At 43.3% G+C, this 17,230-nt stretch overlaps 1 protein-coding gene across 1 annotated transcript in view; it reads left to right on the top strand.

Moving 5' to 3' along the window:
* Positions 1-6,604: 6,604 nt before the first annotated feature.
* SLC1A1 (solute carrier family 1 (neuronal/epithelial high affinity glutamate transporter, system Xag), member 1) overlaps positions 6,605-17,230 on the top strand; it is an 87,142-nt gene continuing 76,516 nt past the window's right edge. Inside the window, exons 1-2 of the mRNA XM_015407462.1 lie at positions 6,605-6,707; positions 6,989-7,107. Coding sequence (XP_015262948.1) covers positions 6,605-6,707; positions 6,989-7,107 — 222 coding nt within the window. The remainder of the gene's footprint in view (positions 6,708-6,988; positions 7,108-17,230) is intronic.

Genomic DNA, 17,230 nt, shown 5'->3' with positions numbered 1-17,230 from the left:
TGCCAGAACTATGGCTTGCCCAAGGTAATCCAGCAGGTGCAAGTGGAGGAATGGGGAATCAAACCCGGTTCTCCAGGATTAGAGTCCGCGCACTTAACCACTACACCAAAAAAAAAAGACTTCCCCCCCCCCAATACAAAGACTGTTTAATACACTCATAGCAAGTGTGAAACACAGAAAGGCCATTTTGAGTTGTATGCATTCTGGACTTCTGCATTGGCTGATGACTATGCAGGAAGACTGATTTATGCTGCTTCCACAAGGCAACAGCTACAGCAAATATCCCTGCAGTAGTTCCTAGCATGAGACCCGGCTGGAACAGCATCCACACACCCCATCCCTGCACTGCTCATTGGTACTGTCACATCCTTTCCCTCCGCTGCATATGTGCAGAAGCACAGATGTGACAGAGATTGCCCTGGAAACCCCCAAAGCCTAGCAACCCCCTTTCCCCTTCCTTCCTTCCTTCCTTTTTTCTTGCTTAGAAGCACTGTAAAGCTACACTGTGGTTCCACTGGGGGGGAGGGTTGCTTGAAAGGGCCAAAAGTGTGGGGGGAGATAAACTCTGCCATTTTGAAGGCCAAGTTTGCATTCATCCTCCTCCCCATACTGGTTGTGTGTGGAGCATCCATATGGACTCTCCACTCAAAACCACTCTGCAGTTTCTCCTTTGAGGTAAACTCGGGGCTCCTCATTCTCCATGTGTGTGTGGGGGGGAATGGGACAGCCGCCTTATATTCACAGTTCAATCATCCTGTGTTTTACAGTGTACAAATTACTTTGGCATAGGTCAAATCATTTTGCTAATCTTCCATATATTATGGTGCTCTTGTAATTCTATATTTATTGTTATGGATTTTCTTAGGTTCATTTATTAGTTGTTAGGTTGTCAATTGTCATCCTCTGCACTGTTACAGACTGTATAGTATTTCCAGATATATTTGTATTATTACTTGTCTGCTGTTTAACAATGTTGTGGACATTTGTTTCCAATTGTTCTGTTTATGTACTGGTTGTATTTCTTTTTTAAATATTGTAATAAAAAGTTATGGAAAGTTTAAAAAAATGGTCCTGCAGGTTTTTACATATAGGCCAGCCAGCTAATCTGGGCCAGGAATGTTGTTCTGTAGACACAAAAGAAGGCATAGGGAAAGAAACTCATCCCACATTGAATGTAAATGCTAGGGACCTCCTAGGTTAACTCACAGCTGTACCATGGACTGCAATGGCTCAGGTTCACAGGCCAAATTCCTCATCTGCAAGCTGTGATGGGTCTATCACTCTGATAACCTTGGTGGAATAATATTAACCTCCTTCCATGAAATTCTAAATAGATGACAAGTTCTGATGTAATGTTTCCCATACGTATTCCTTTTGGAATTCAATCCCCTGGAGCTGTCTTGAGAGGGAAATGTTATCCTGAAAATAATTCTAACATAATAAATACAAAGATCAAAAAGTCTTTCTTAAATAAGATATAGTCCTTTGTTTGCTGACCAAGTATGTTCACTAGAGATCATTTAGATAGGTGCCAACCTTTCAAAAATAGAAACACTTAGCATCATTTTCCATCATTGTATTCATCTTTTATATAACTTCAGGATCTTTTGAAATGGTCCATCAGTTTGTGGCACCTTTAATTCCTTTTCATTTTATTGAGACATTTTTATTAGAGAATTGTGTTTGGTTGCCTATATAGAAACCGCCAAGTTGAATTTTCATCCAGGATTGGAGCCAGTATCTGTCAACATATAATATTACAACCAATTTTTTTTAAAATGCCTATTCATCTTAAAGTTTAACATATCTGCTTTTTCCTAACTTCTATTTTAAATAATTTGGTATGCATTTGAAGAACATTGGTATGCATTTGAAGAACATTATATATACATCATCCGGAATATATGAGAGGCAAAGAAAATTAGCACAAATATTTCAGTCATTTTCTTCATGTGTATATATAATCTATTATTTTGGTCTTCTTTGTTTTTAAACTTACACAATCCTATGAAGATTTACTCAATTTTATACCAATTTACTTCAATGGACTTTGCCCAGGGTAACTTTGCTCCATAGGAGTGAACTGCTAATTACTGATAAGAAGTTCCAAGAAGTTCAGGGTGATGTTATCCCATTTTATCATCACAGCAACTTGGTAGACAAATAGTGAAATCCCAATTAAATAAATGTACTTAGACTGGAGTAACTCTGTACTGTAATCTATTGCTTCATAGAATACTTGGAATTCTCTCCATTCTCCAACCTGTCCAATACTGTCTCTCCTAAAACTAGCTGTCTATGCTTCTTCTTATACCCATGTATTTGTATATAAACATGTGTTCAGAGCAATTTATGAGATGCGGTGTCAAATGCCTCTGCATTCTGAAACTGAGCCAGTGGCTACAATGACAGGGAATTCTCAGTAGTGGTTCATTCTCTGGAATTCTCTCTCAAGAAAAACATCAAGTTGGCTTGCTGTTGGCCTTCCAATATTTTCTGCTTGGCTTTTCAAAGATGTAGTTCTGAGTTGGTTCTTGGATTCCATTGCAGAATTTGATATGGTTCCAGAAGGATTTTTAATAATTGTAACACTGGAGATTTTATAGCATTTGAACTATTATTCATTTACTCTGTAAGCCACCTTGTGGGCCTGGTACAAGCCTCAATGCAGGGACAGAAATCAAATAAACAATCCTTTATAAAATAAACATAATGGCTTAGATGGGCTTAGTGGATGATTTCTACACATAAAGGCTGGAGCAATTCACACCTTCTACTGCAGACCACCAACTACCCCCTTTATGCTGTTTCTGGGGGTCCCCTGTCCCCCACAAGCAGCATTTCAAGGGCCATTCTGGGCTACAGCTGGAGGAAGGGAGGGGGGAGATCCTTTCCATCAGCGGAAGTTACCTGGATCCAAGCCAGTGTTTATCCATCTGTATCCTTGTTTACTACCAGATTGTTTAGTTTGCACTTAGAAAGGTGTAAGCTATATTTTATGTTATTTATTTTTCTGTTTTCTTCACTACTGGAGGCGGTGGTGATATAATAGAAAACAAGTGGACATCTTTATTTGCTGGTTACTGCAACTTATGAGCACATTTGGAAATGTAATATCTTTTATCCAGTCAAATAGGCTTTAAATCTATCAAGGGAAATCCTGGGATACATAATGCAGTGCTCACCTGATCCTTACTGAATATTATGCAATCAGATATATTTGATATAGAAGGGGATGCATGTTGCACTCTGGAGCAACTAGCTGCACAAATTAAAGTACAGGATGGACACCAGAGGCTTTGAACACACATTTTCCAGAAAGATTTAGAAAAGCTTTGGTTGAAAGAGTTTCTTTGTGAAAAATTACTATGGAAAACGCATCTGAATATACATGTATCCATAACCTTTTTCCCTCCAGGAAAAAAAGTTAACCAGACAGGTCAAAGATAGCAAATATGAAAGTTCCAAGTGGTTCAGTAGTTGACTGTCTCTCTTTTACTGATCCTCCTGGTAGGAGCTGGGAGAATGCGGATGAAGAAGAGCCTGAAGGGATTGTGAAAGTCAGCTTGATAAGAATCCATGTGTATGTATGTATAAGGAATGAGTTACAAAGGGGAAAAAGGCCAGAACTTTGTAAGTGAAAAAGATACAATGGCATCCCTTTTGTCCATTTCCAGAGAGATAGCCATGTTAGTCTTGTGTGGCAAAATAAGACATAATAAAATAGTCTATTGTAGCAAAATAAAACTCTGGACCTCATTTTTTTAATGACACATCAAGATGAAGGTCACTTAGGAGGTAGAAAAAATGCATTTCTTTTGACAACTGCTACCTGAAGCAACTTCCTCAGATTATCAGAGTAATGCTAGACCTGGTTGTATGTTACAACACAGAAGGCACTTCTGAATAGGAAAAAATAAGTGTGGAAGTAATTCCACAGTGAAATTTTCTATGCCAAAAATGCACAGCACTTGAAGATGCTCAGCCTACACACAGAAGAGTGTAAAGGGGACTGTTGTTTTCCCCACCTTCTCCCACTCTTTTCTCATTTTACCAGACTTGGGGCCCAAGTTCACCAGCTGAATGAAAACTGGTTCGATCAAGAATGTATAGCTAGCAGGCAATTCCCCTCCCTCCATCCTTTCTTTAACATAAGGAAAAGGAGAACCTAACTGAGGAACACATAAACATGCTGGCAATGAGAGAGACTCTCTCAAGATATGTGAGTGTCTCTCCGCCATCGGAGTCAGGCAAGGCTGACATGTTCTCCAGAGCCTCAAGAGGCCTCAGGCTGGAGAGGGGAACAGGTTAAGAGTACTGTAGGTCTTCCTCTTTCTCTACTGCCCTCCCATGTAGCTGGCGGGAGGGCTCACATGCCTGCTCAGGCCTGAGTCCCTGGCCCTTATTAGAGAACGGAGTTAAATTCTGATGTATGTGGCCCACTGCCAGGCAGGCTACTCCAGCTGGCCCTCTCCTCTTCACCTCTGGTAAGTATGAGGGTGTTGGGGTTATCCTGGACAAGAAGCTTGATTGCAGTATTGCAGCTGGCTTATTTGTCTGGAATCCTTAAAGCCCCATAATTGAAACTTCTGCTCATAGCTCTTGTGTGTGGAGACAGACCCTCCGCACTTCAGCCTGTAACCCCTCCACAAAAACTGGTGCTGCAGGGGCAATGTGGCTCAGCAGGCCAGAAGAGGTATTAGCTCTAGCTACAAAATGGTAGCAGTGAGGAAAGAGGCCGACACTGTTTATCATTGCTGCTGAAGGGACTGAGCCAAGAGGCCTCTGAGGCCCTGGTAGAGTTGCTGGGGCTGTGCTCTGCTTGCCTCTCATTGCCAGTGATCCTGACCCTGTAGGCCAACAGCATTGGGGAATTTACCTGTAAGTTAAATGGCCAGCCAGCCTCTGCATCAACTTCCCCCCTTCACATTTAAATCACGAGGAAGTAACATGGCTGGCACTCTCTTCAGTGACTTCCCCTTCTCATCTCAGCGACACTGAAATATACTGTGTTCGAAACACGTATAGTGATCAGTTCATGGTTTATTAGTGATTTCAGTTCAACTCTAAGACAACTCAAGCAGGGCAGGAGTCCTGCTTATATGTGTGCAAAACACCACACCCAACACACACACACTCCCCGTGATAGGCTATTTACATTACAACTCTTAATCTATAGGTCCATTCCAGGATCTTGGCTACCCATTGTTCAGGAGACACAAGCTTCTTCAGTTTCCCGGTACTGTCCTGGCTCAGTACATATTGTGTAGTGGGTTGCCGCATGGATGGACGACAGAAACTGGCGTAGTGCATAGCACGCTTTATTCGTACACAACAAAGACAAACAACAACGGCCAGCAGGCCAACTATATACACACCCTGGGGACACACCCCAGGGCCCCATTGGCGGGGTTAAATCTCCCGCCACGGTCCCATTGGTTCCCCAGTGGAGGGACTAGGATCCTAGTCCCTATTGTCCTTCCCGCTTCAAGCTCCAGCGTGTGCGCTGGCCTCTGGTGGCGGCCAGCGGACACAACAGTACATAACAGACACACAAGCTGATATCAGCTGCCCTTGACACATAGACTAGTTCTCCCCCAGTTCTCTCCTGGATTCATGCCCCCAAAGCCATGTCTTATATTTGGCTAGCAGCAGTGGGGTAGAGACAAGGGGTACATCTTGTTTGAGATGAAAAAAAACACCTTGAATTGTCCTTAACCTCTTTGGCTTTCCCATTCTACTTGGGAAACACTCTGCCATGCCAGACTTAGCGGTCTTCAATTCATAGACTGAGACTAGAACTGCCAGTCCCCTACTCCCACAGTCCTAGCCTTGACATAACTGAAAACATATCCAGCTCCCTTTCTTCCGGGCACATCACTGTGATGTCATATCACTTCTTCCTGTAACCTTCTCCTAGTTCAGGAAGCCCCAGTCCTGGGAAGGTGTTCTTTCCTAAATGAACGGAGATCTGCCCCTTTTCTTTCCCTCACACATCACTGCTGTGGGTGCCACTGTAGGGTAAGGTAGGGGATACATGACTGGAATTCACCTTTGCACAGCAAACCACGGCCCACCAATTTCAGGGAAGGGAAGGAAACTTGTAGCATCTCTCCAGCCACTCGGCACGTTCTGTTCGTCATGCTCTTTTGCCTGAGCCTTTCTGGCCGCCTGCGGAGCCGCCACTACAGCTGCCCAAGCGAGGCTGCCGCTCCTCGACCCTCCTCCTTCCTACAGAGACCTTCCAAGGGACGCCAACACGTCCCGCGCTGCTCGGGCTGCACTGGCGCGGCGCCCCAAAGTCCCCTCCCACGGAGCCCCGCTCAGAAGACGTCGGGGCGTGCGCGCGCGAGCATCGCTGGGGTGCCAGGTGCGTGGCGGAGCGGGAGAAAGCGAGGGGGCGCGCGCGCGCGTATCGGCCGCCACACCTCTCCTCGCCTGCTTGGCTAAGTAGGAGCTGCAGCGCCAGGCAGACGCGAGCCGCGCCAGAAGAGGGCGCTCCCCTCGCCGTCCACCGCCTCGTCTGCCTCCGCCGCGCGCCCCGGTTGCCTCCTGGCGCGGCGCTTTTCAACGGCCACGGACGAGCGGCAGCCCCGGCGCCGAGATGAAGCAAGCGGGCACCAAGAAGGGAGGATGCGGCGGCTGCTGCAAGCGGTTCCTGGCGAACAACTGGCTGCTGCTCAGCACCATCCTCGCCGTGGTTCTGGGTGAGTCGGTGAGACCTCGGTGGCGGCGAAGGCGACGGGACCGTGGTGTGGAACCGTCTCTTTCCCTCCCTGAAATGCGTGCTTCTTGCGCTCGACCAGGCGACCCGCTTCGGGAAAGGCAACCGAGCAGCCTTGCTTGCGGTCTGTTCGAAGCTGCTGGCTGCCTGGGTCTCTCTCTCTCTCTCTCTCTCTTCCCCTGAAATGTGGCACCCGTTGTGGCTCCTCCTCGGCCAAATTAGAGATTTCCTATTTGCTTTGTTTTGCGGGTTTTATCTTTTAAGGTGGCGTTGGTAACCGAGAAAAGGGAGGTGTGGTGTCTCACAATGAAAAAATTCCAAATATTCAGAATAGCTCTGAACGTCTTTATGGTTTCTTTCTACAACCTTCCCGGAGAATGGAGGTTTTCCCCTTGCAACAAATGCAAATATGTTATTACAATTGATATAGGCTGGCAAAAGGATAGGCACTGTGTCTGTGGGTGGGTGTTATATGATAGGATAGTCCCACATGGGGTTGATGAAGGTTCATCATTCCCACTGTAATATCTGAAATACTGGAAATGACTGAATTACTCATATCTAGAATTGCCACTGTGATGAAATATTGGTGATAGTGAACTGATTTGGCATTTTTGAACACCCCCAAAGGGCTGCTGATATTAAACCTAGAACCTGATTCTAAACATTTTTAACTTAGAAGCAGTTCATTACCACATACTTCATGGAAAGTATGCTTAAGGCTGCAGCCTGGTCAGTTTACAAGATCTAGTCCCATTGCTGGTAATTAATCCATATTCATGTAAGTGATTGTTGACCTTTCCCCTTTGAAATGCCTGGCAGTCTGTTCCTAACCATCTTGGAAGGCAGACTCATTAATTTCTGGAGTGTTTGCTTCCACACAAGTGTGTTTAGGACCCCAACTTACAGTGAAAATCAAGTCTCCACCACCACCTGTGAATTGCTGCTGCACTGAAGCTGTGTAGCCCTAGCCAAAACATGTATGCTTGGACAAGAGTCCTATGAAATTCAGTTGAACTTTCTTAGCATTAAAGAGACTTAAGACTGCAGGCAGACAGTGATATCTGAAGCATGTTTGAAATCAAAAGTAAGTGCCACTGAACTTGGAAGGTCTTCCTCAAGAGTTATTATTCATGTAAGTAAGAAAAACCATGACTAGTCACACTTTCCTCCATCTCTTTCTGGAATTTCCCAAGCCATCTCTAACACAGAAAAATCTTCCAGTGTAATTATTTGTTAGAGACTGGTGCATGTTTTCACATACAAATAGGCCTAACATTATGGCATGAATTGCTTCACTGTCAAAAATAAAGCACACTTGGAGGTTGTTTCCAACTAGGATTTTACTAAATAATTCATCTCAGTCATTTCATTTAGTTGACTGCACTCAGTTATTGGTATCTCTGTGGCTGTTAGAAGTGTAAATCATGCTTATTATTTCCATGAAATATTAATCTGTTTTTAAATGCCAAGGGGAAATTATTCCCTAATAACTACAAGCAAATTAACAAAAAAAATCCCTTTGCCATGTGTCTAAATGTTGGTTTTCAATAAAATATATCAATATCCCAAAATTATGCTATAGAGGACAATTTTGCTGTTTTGTTTGAAGAAATCTGATATTAAATTATGAAACTGATTTTTAAACTTTTCTGAAACATATTTATATTTATATGTCCAGTTGAAGCCAATGGGATTTAGAGACACTTTAGGCTTGTGAACTTAGTTGATCATTAAAAACAAAGCCCTATACATACTTATTTGAGAGTAAATTCAAATAATGGGACTTCTGAGTAAATATGTATAGGATTGGGCTATATACATATAGAATGATCAGTCAAGTTTACACTTTATTCAGTGCCACATACTTCCAAGTATATATGGCCAGGTTTTCAACCTTCAACAAATTTAGACACCGAGTTATGTGTTTATGATAAATAATAGTTATACTCATTTTGTTTTCCTCTTTAAATTGTTAAAAAACAAAGACAAAATTTATCCAAAGTTATGTAACTTTAAGTAGGGTTACCCTCTGCTGAGTCTGTGGGCTTTCCAGAGTTTAACTGTGCTTACAAATGCACTGTTACTCTGTTGGTTATACCGGTAAGATTTAAGCTTGATTTAACTCTCCCTTTGAAATCAGTAAGAAATGAAAGTGCTTAATTGGCTAGATTGTGGTCAGACTTTGCAAACATGAAAAAACGTCTCCTATATAAATTACATTTCTTTTAATGTTTTAAAAGTATCACTGAAAGTTTTAATTTTTAGACAGTATAAGTCAAAAATTGTATTAATTTTTTATCTTTATGAGAGGTAATGCAGAGAGACTCTGAGAAAGCTTTTGCAACATGGGTGTAACTGGAGGGAACTTCCCTTTAAAAAAAACAAAAAAAACCCAACCTTGGTGACAAATGAAAATATCAGAAAGGTAGATGAAAACACAAAGCTGTCTTAAGTCAGAGCACCAGTATATCTACTTACACAGCAATCATAACCAGATACAACTTTCTAAACCCTGCTTTTAAACTGTGCTTATAATGACACCTTGGGTTATTGTGATAATTCATGGGAGAGAGTTCTGCCTAAAACTCTGTCCAGAGGGTGCCAGGGATTGAGCCTGGGACCTTTTACATGTACAGCACATGCACCATTAGTGAGCCACAGTCCCTCCCATTGGATAGTCTTGTGACACTTTAAAAAAAGTTGATGTGTGTCTGCTGAGAGCGCTGCTGCAATTTTTAACATCCTATTTTAATATAAATGTTGCCAACTCCTTGCAGTTGGCAATAACATTTCTTTATTTCTGGTAGTTGGATTATGACCAGAAGTTCACCAAAATAAAAGGGCCACAATCCAACAAAGTTAATAATTTTTAGATTCCATTAATTTCACTGTGCCAGATCAGAGTACTTATTTAACTTTTCCCCTAAAGGCAGTGGGACTTCAAAGTGTTTAATCTTCACCAACCATGCAGAATTCTATTTTTAAAAAAAATCTGTGGGCAATAATACAGCTAAATTTAAGCACATTTATTGGCCATTAATTCCAATGGGAAAGTTAAGCATATGCTCTCTTCTTGTGAAATCAGTGGAATAATTTAAGTTAGTTTCCTGTTATCTGTGCCACTTGTATATAGTCAGGTGAGGGGATTCTAAATGGCTAGGAGTGTTTTAGGAACACCTCTTGACTTCTTAAAACTGCTGGGAGGAAATGATAAATTAAACAAACATAGCTTATGTAATCTTAATAGCATAAGGTATTTAGATCTAGTTTTCACAGAAAACATATGAGTGCCAAACCTGTATCTCAGCTGAACATAGTAGGACTGTCAACATGACATATTGGTATACATACCAACACATGTGGCAAGGAGACAAGGAGCAGTGTGATAGCCATACTTGTGACTAAGTGCCAATCTAGAGAGCCAGCGTGGTACAGTGGTTAAGAGCAGTGGAGTCTAATCTGGAAAACTGGGTTTGATTCCCCACTCCTCCACATGAAGCCAGCTGGGTGACCTTGGGCCAGTGAGAGCTCTCTGAGCCCCAAAACAAGTCTAGCTTGCCACCTAGAGGTACATAATGCAAAAAGACGTAGAACTTCTAGCTGCCAGACAATCTTAGGTTCTTCTGGCTATATTACACACACTACCATACAATAATTAATTAAGGGCCAAACATCATGTCTGCCTTGGGGCCGCCCCCAAGTGCTCTTATTCTCCCACACACACCTTATCATGTACCAAAACAGCTGCACCTCCCCCACCACAGCTGTTTCAGAAGAAGGCATCAGAGGGAGAATAAGAATCCCACAATCCAGGATTGGGTCCCTGCAGTATTTTTAAATCAGTTTAAAATGGTGGCAGTGTCCTTGTGGCAGGTATGAGGATGCCATTATATCTAGTTTTGCCCCCAGTGCATGCCTCTTCATGTACGTGTTCACCCAAATGTGGGCACAGCACCTACTTGTGTTCAAGGCTCTGTCGCTGTGTTCAGGACCATTTGTTCACAGTCATGGAGACAGAGACCTTTGCATGTGCAGAATTTGTTTGGGTAGGGTAAGTGCCTGCTCCACCTCTGCGTTATTGGCCTCTGCGTTGATGTATTCTGTATACAGACCTCTTGTAGTGAGGAATCACATGATGGAATGCTTTCCTATGAAATTAGGTTCCTGGGACTGAGGGAGAAGGCTAAGCTAGAACTCTTCTACCTGATGTTTAATTTTCTATATGTTTGAATAGAGGAGCACTGTCTAATTTGTTTGAATAGAGGAGCACTGTCATGTGAGGCTCCACCTGCAATCTTAAGTGTTATAGTCCAGAAATAGGTCTGTGATCTCATTGGCTACTTCTAAGAAGTAGGCTTTATCAATGTGTGGTATCTGTGCTTGATGTGCACTCAGTGACAGGCCTAAACTGCACCTTGTCTCACCCTCCTGGACTTGAAAATATGTTATCATATTGAAAATTTGCTGGCTGTTTAGGGGGCTTTTTAAGATAGGATCCCCATGTTTTCACCATTTTAAATGTAAAAGAATGCCGGGTTATTTATTTAGAATATTTCTATCACACCTCTCCGAGAAATCTTGCCAATGATGGCTAACTACAAAAAGTAAAACAATACAATTAGTTATCAGTGCAGGCAGCCATAGAGAGAGGAATAAAATACCAAAAGTGGGTAAAAATAGTGTCTAAAAGTCTAAATAGTATCTAAAAGCATGCACACAAAAGCTCATACCTTGAATAAAAGTTTGTTGGTCTTAAAGGTGTCGCTGGACTCAAACTTTGTTTCACTGCCTCACACAAACATGGTTATCCACCTGGATCTCTTGTTTTCAGTATATGTTTTCACCTTAGAAAACTGTAGGTAAAAAGTACATAAATGAATACATATCTAAAGAATTTAGTTGCATGGTAAGTCTAATGACAAGTCCTATCTACGCATCAAACTTTTTAGTTAAACAAGTAACTGCTGCTACGAGTTTCTTTTGCTGTTCCTGTGAATATATATTCTCAACAAGTTGCTGTGTGTGAGAACTGCCAACTCTTTCCTTTGCCAAATGAATGGTCGATATTGTCAGCTTTGAAACTGCTGAACGTATATTGTGAAGGAAAGATCCAAACTGCTACAGTAGAATATTTGAAGAGCCATTTGTCCCAGTGACATGTCACAGATGGTTTTTGAAATGTGCATGTTTCCAGGGTATTGCAGTGGTTAAGGTAGATTCTGAGAAGCCCAGGTTGAAATTCTCACTCTTCCAAGAAGCTCGTTGGATGATTTAATTGGCCCTGTCATACACTCTCTGATGAACCCGTATGCTGTCCATAGTTCCTTGGAGAGCTAGTGTGATGTAGTGGGTAGAGTGTTGGACTAGGATATGGGAAATCCTGGTTCAAACCTCCACTCTGCAATGGAAGCTTGCTTTGGGCCACAATCTTTGGCCTAGCCTCACTCACAGGGTTGTTGTGAGAGTGTTGGACTAGGATATGGGAAATCCTGGTTCAGACCTCCACTCTGCAATGGAAGCTTGCTTTGGGCCACGATCTTTGGCCTAGCCTCACTCACAGGGTTAGGGTTGCCAAGTGTTCTCCGGGAGCTCCTTGGTGGCACATGTGTGCACGCGCGAAGTGCGTGCGCGCCGCCAACACATCACAGGAAGTGATGTGCTACGTCGCTCACGTTGAGGGCGTGGCCAGCTTGTCGGAGGGAAAACCATAGAGTTTTCCCTCTGATGATCTGGACCACGCCCCCAACGTGAGCGACGTGGGGGCGGAGTTCCGCCCGGGGCCCAATTCTGCGGCGGCGGAAATTGGACCTTCAAAGTGGAGGTTTCTCCACCCCTGCCCCCACTTGGCAGCCCTACACAGGGTTGTTGTGAGAGTGTTGGACTAGGATATGGGAAATCCTGGTTCAGACCTCCACTCTGCATTGGAAGCTTGCTTTGGGCCACAATCTTTGGCCTAGCCTCACTCACAGGGTTGTGAGAGTGTTGGACTAGGATATGGGAAATACTGATTCAGACCTCCACTCTGCAATGGAAGCTTGCTTTGGGCCACAATCTTTGGCCTAGCCTCACTCACAGGGTTGTGAGAGTGTTGGACTAGGATATGGGAAATACTGATTCAGACCTCCACTCTGCAATGGAAGCTTGCTTTGGGCCACAATCTTTGGCCTAGCCTCACTCACAGGGTTGTTGTGAGGATAAACTGGAGGAAAGGAGAATGATGTAAGCTGCTTTGGTTCTCCATTGGGGGGACTGATGGGGTATAAATGAAATAAATAAGGAAATAAGGAAATGTTTTAGATAGATGGGTGCTTCTGTGCGGGGGGGGAGTCCAGAGCCCTGTATAGCTTTTGGAACTGGTTTCATGGTTCTTTGGAGTCTGGCCGCCATTCTTTGCCCTCCACAGTGTTGTTTTACGAGCTCAGGGTCACATCCCAAAGGCAAAGTTGCATGTAGAAATCTGTTTCTGTCAAGATACGACACAAAGATTTGAGTTTTGTCAGCTATTATTACATTTTCCATTCTAAGGAAAAGAAATTTGGATCTTCTATTAGTAGCACCCTTTCTCTATCTAACAGTGTTGTTGGAATCTTCTAAGAATAACACGATTGCAATTCTAATGAAATATCTAATTCCCATTGTTGGTCCCCTGCTGTGGATCAAAAAAATTCCACCAAGGGGAGGGCTGTCCAGAGACAGGATAGAAGTTTCTGCAAACCTTGGAACTGTCAGGTTTGCATGAAAAATCTTCAAACTTGAAACAACTGAGAGATTTTTTTAAAAATCCAAAATGGAGAAGCAACATTGTAGAACACTGAGCAAGCCCAGACTACAGCTGCCATACAACACTGGAGAGAGGACTCCCTCCTTAGATGCGGTGTTTTGTAGAATCTACTGATGGGCCTTTATCCCAAGCATTAGACAAAGTTTGTTTTTCTCATACTCGGGAAAGGGCCCTTAGCTCATCCACAGATTCTGTAGAACATATCTAAGGCAGGGGGCCTCAGTGATGTTATAGGGGAGACAACCCCAGAACAGCAGCTGAAATCTCACAATGTAATTACGCAACATCTCACATGTTGGATAGTCCAAGAAACTGGGGAGAGGGAGAAGAGTCTGCAGAAGCTGCAAGGGGGAGGGAAAGACCTGGGAGGGAAATTTGTAGGCTGGGGTGGAAACTAAGTTGAAAATAGGTGGGAGGGAGAGAAGGAAGCAGGGAGAAGGGAAACAAAGGCCAGCAAGGGGGAGGAAGTAGGAATCAGAACGAACAGGCTCATTTTTTGTGTAAGTGAATGGAGCTGGAAAATAAAAGGGGAAGGATGCTAAGATCCCTTCCATGAGCTCAGCTCCATTCATGGAACTTTAGATCCAGCCTCACACAGTGCTAGACTCTAGTTCTTTGGAACAGTGTTAATGAGGATCCTGAGTCTTATAGGTGTATTTTTAGTATTTGGAATGATATAATGTCATATTTCAAAGCAGCCGAGTGTAGCAGTGTTAATTGTTTTTTACATCATAGTAGAAGGTCATATCCTTTCATTCTAGGCAATTTTTCTAGTATCTAATCAAATAAAATCTAATGGGTACTGTGAACTTCTAGTTAAATTGTATCCTTACTGATTTTTTTCCAGGGGAAAAATATATGATCCTCCCTCTCTCCCTCCATAGAAGAAACTGCTAATCTGAGATTAAAATGAACCCTACAAATTAAAGAAGACCAATTTAAATCTCATATTGTACACAAAAAAGTCCTGCAAACTTAAAAAACTGTGTGAAGAAATGCATTTTCTCCCTGGAGGTTGGCAAGCAGCAAACCCCCACTTGGCGTTTCAAGTTTTTTTCTTTCTTTCTCTAGGCAGGGAAGTCTGGACAATGGTTTTCCAGCTTACCTTTAGAAATGCTAATGGATCTAACAGGAGAGACAGTGGGATGGGCCAGCTCAACCCCCTAGCTGGGAATAGAGTTTGGAGAACTTTAAGCTAGACCAGCTCCAGGGAAAATCTCCAGGAAGGGACTGGAGGCAATGCTTCTTTGACCCCCCACCTGACCTGGTCAAGTGGGAGGGGAAACAGAGGGCATATTAAGCTCCTTGCAACAAAAAATACCTCTCTTTCTTTGGGATGCTATTTTCCTGATAGGACACACAGAGATTCTCCTCTGAGTCAGTGGCCATTGAACATGCAGCCTGCCTGAACATCTGAAGGGAGCCTGAAGGTAATGGGGCTTCTTTAGAGAACTAGAACACCCAAGATAAAGAGCCTGTCCTATATTTTCCCAGCAGATAGAGCATGTATATTGAGCAGGACAGAGGATTTGCATGTTTCTTTTGTTTTCCTTGCTCAGATCTGGTGTTGTGCTAAAAGTTTGCTTGTAAACGTTTTCTTTTTAATAAACACTTTAAACATTTGATTCTGGAAGTGGTCCTCTGTACCACATAGACCTCCACCGTTGTGGACACACTATTTTAAAAGGAGTGCCAGGAAGGGGGAAGTCAGTCAGTGGGCAATTGGCTATTCCCCCAGGGGTGCACAAGGCAGTGATCTCCCCGTGATAGCCAGGTGCTGGGCAGTGGGAAACACTGAGGCAAGGTCTCTGAGCTTGGAAGGGGGGCTGGGAGTCCTGTTCCTCCCAGCGGGCAATCCCTGCAAAGGGCAGATGGGGCATGGCAGGCTACTGGGAGAGAGAAATAAATGCCACTCCAGGGAGTTGGGATCCCCTAGAAGGGCAGGGCGGAATGGGGCCTGCAGGCCAGAGCAGGCACAATCTGCCACAAACTTCTATCCTCTATGGAAAGTATGTGCTATGCTGAAAATCAGGGAGTCTAGATGTACAAAAGCCATGTGGCCTGGGTAAAAAGAATGAGGTGTGATTGAGAAAGCTGGCTGAATCCAACTCAGAATGTGGGGTATGAAGGTTTTGTATTCCCTTTTTCATTTGTGTATTTTAAAGAGCCTGAGTTAAGAATCTGAGCTAATTAACAGTGCAAACCTATGCAGAATTACTTTATTCAAAACACATTGAAATCTATCCAGAATGCACTGTAAAGCTAACTTTATTTGGATTAAGGACAATATTCTTATTTAGCAGTATTTTGGGAATTACATTGAGTTTAAGAATGCGTTTCAGTAACCTCTGAATCAAAAAAGATGAAGTGTTTATTTAACAAAAACGGTTGCTTCTGTGGGATGTTTAATAATTTCTATAATCTGATTTTGAGTAAGGAATGGTGTATTATCTGAACTATGGCTCTTGACTATGATTCAGCTTTTCTTGGTCCTGGCTGACTGTTTTGCTACTGATGTAAGTGTCACAGTTTTCTTTATCCACATTGTACCTGCTCAACTGTACTGGCCAGTGGAGAGGAGGAAAGGAATCAAAAATCTACTTCGACAGCCCCAGTGCTAAAAATGAAACCCATAGCATGTTAATACAACTCCTTTCTCCTCTATAAGCTGCATGGTCTTATGGCAGATAACACAACTGGCAGTATAATACAATTAAATATATCTATTTTGATTAAACCAGCATAAAGACTCAGGGTTGTATCCTATCACTTTGCTCAGCTAAGTACAGAGCCTTCCTCCAGCAGAGGAGCCTTCCATGGAAGAAGCTTTCCCTCTTCCTCTAGAGTCTAGACTGAGGTGGGCTCCTTAGGTGCTAGAAAGGTATGTGGAGGGGCTGTGATTCAAGTTTGCACTGACATCTCCAATTAAAAGGATCAGGTAGCAGGTGATATGAAAGACCTACACGTGAAAACCCTGGAGAGCTGTTACCAGTCAGCATAGACAATACTAACCCTGATTAACAATTGGTCTGATTCATATAAGACAGCTTGACATATTTATGTAATGTAGAGTGTTAGGATAAAACCCAATGTCACACAGTACCCCCCCCAAGAATCTTGTGATACCTAAAAGCCTAGCAGATTTATTCAAGCATAAGCTTTTGTGGCTAAAGGGTACTTTGTCCGATGGGGCAAAAGTGGGCTGTAGTACATGAAAACTTATTGTTTAGTAAATATTGTTTAGTAAAGACTTAGAGCTAGCGCACATGCACCTCAGTGGCTGGCAAAACACACCACTGGGTGAGCACTTGGGGGAAAGAGGCCACCAGGAGAGCAAAGTCAACACACTGTGGCTGACCTCTCCCAGATTTCAAGCCCCACAGGTACAACAGCTCATCTGCCAGGATCTCAAAGGGCAGCCATGCATGAACAAGGAACCCTTTACCCAACCCCCTTCCCCTCCTTGGCCAACAACGGTGCGACCGAGTTGCACTGAACATGGCATCTTTCACTCCTGAACCTGGCAGCTGTGGGGAAGGTGCACTCCCTCAGACATCCATGAACCCTGTGCACCAGGCAGTTCAGTGCATCGGGGGCCACCCAAGGCAGCTGCTGGGGGAGGGGGCTGAATCTGGCACCACCGCACAAGGTTGCATGCCCTGCCTGTTGGTGCTGGTGGGTGGGGATCCCCTCCAACCTGAGTGGTAAGTGATCCCACTTGA

The sequence above is a fragment of the Gekko japonicus genome, unplaced genomic scaffold, assembly GCF_001447785.1.
Source record: "Gekko japonicus isolate JY-2015 unplaced genomic scaffold, Gekko_japonicus_V1.1 scaffold667, whole genome shotgun sequence".
In the NCBI taxonomy this organism is placed as follows: domain Eukaryota; kingdom Metazoa; phylum Chordata; class Lepidosauria; order Squamata; family Gekkonidae; genus Gekko; species Gekko japonicus.
Note: the sequence above shows the minus strand (reverse complement) of the source record. Positions and strands in the feature narration are given on the sequence as shown.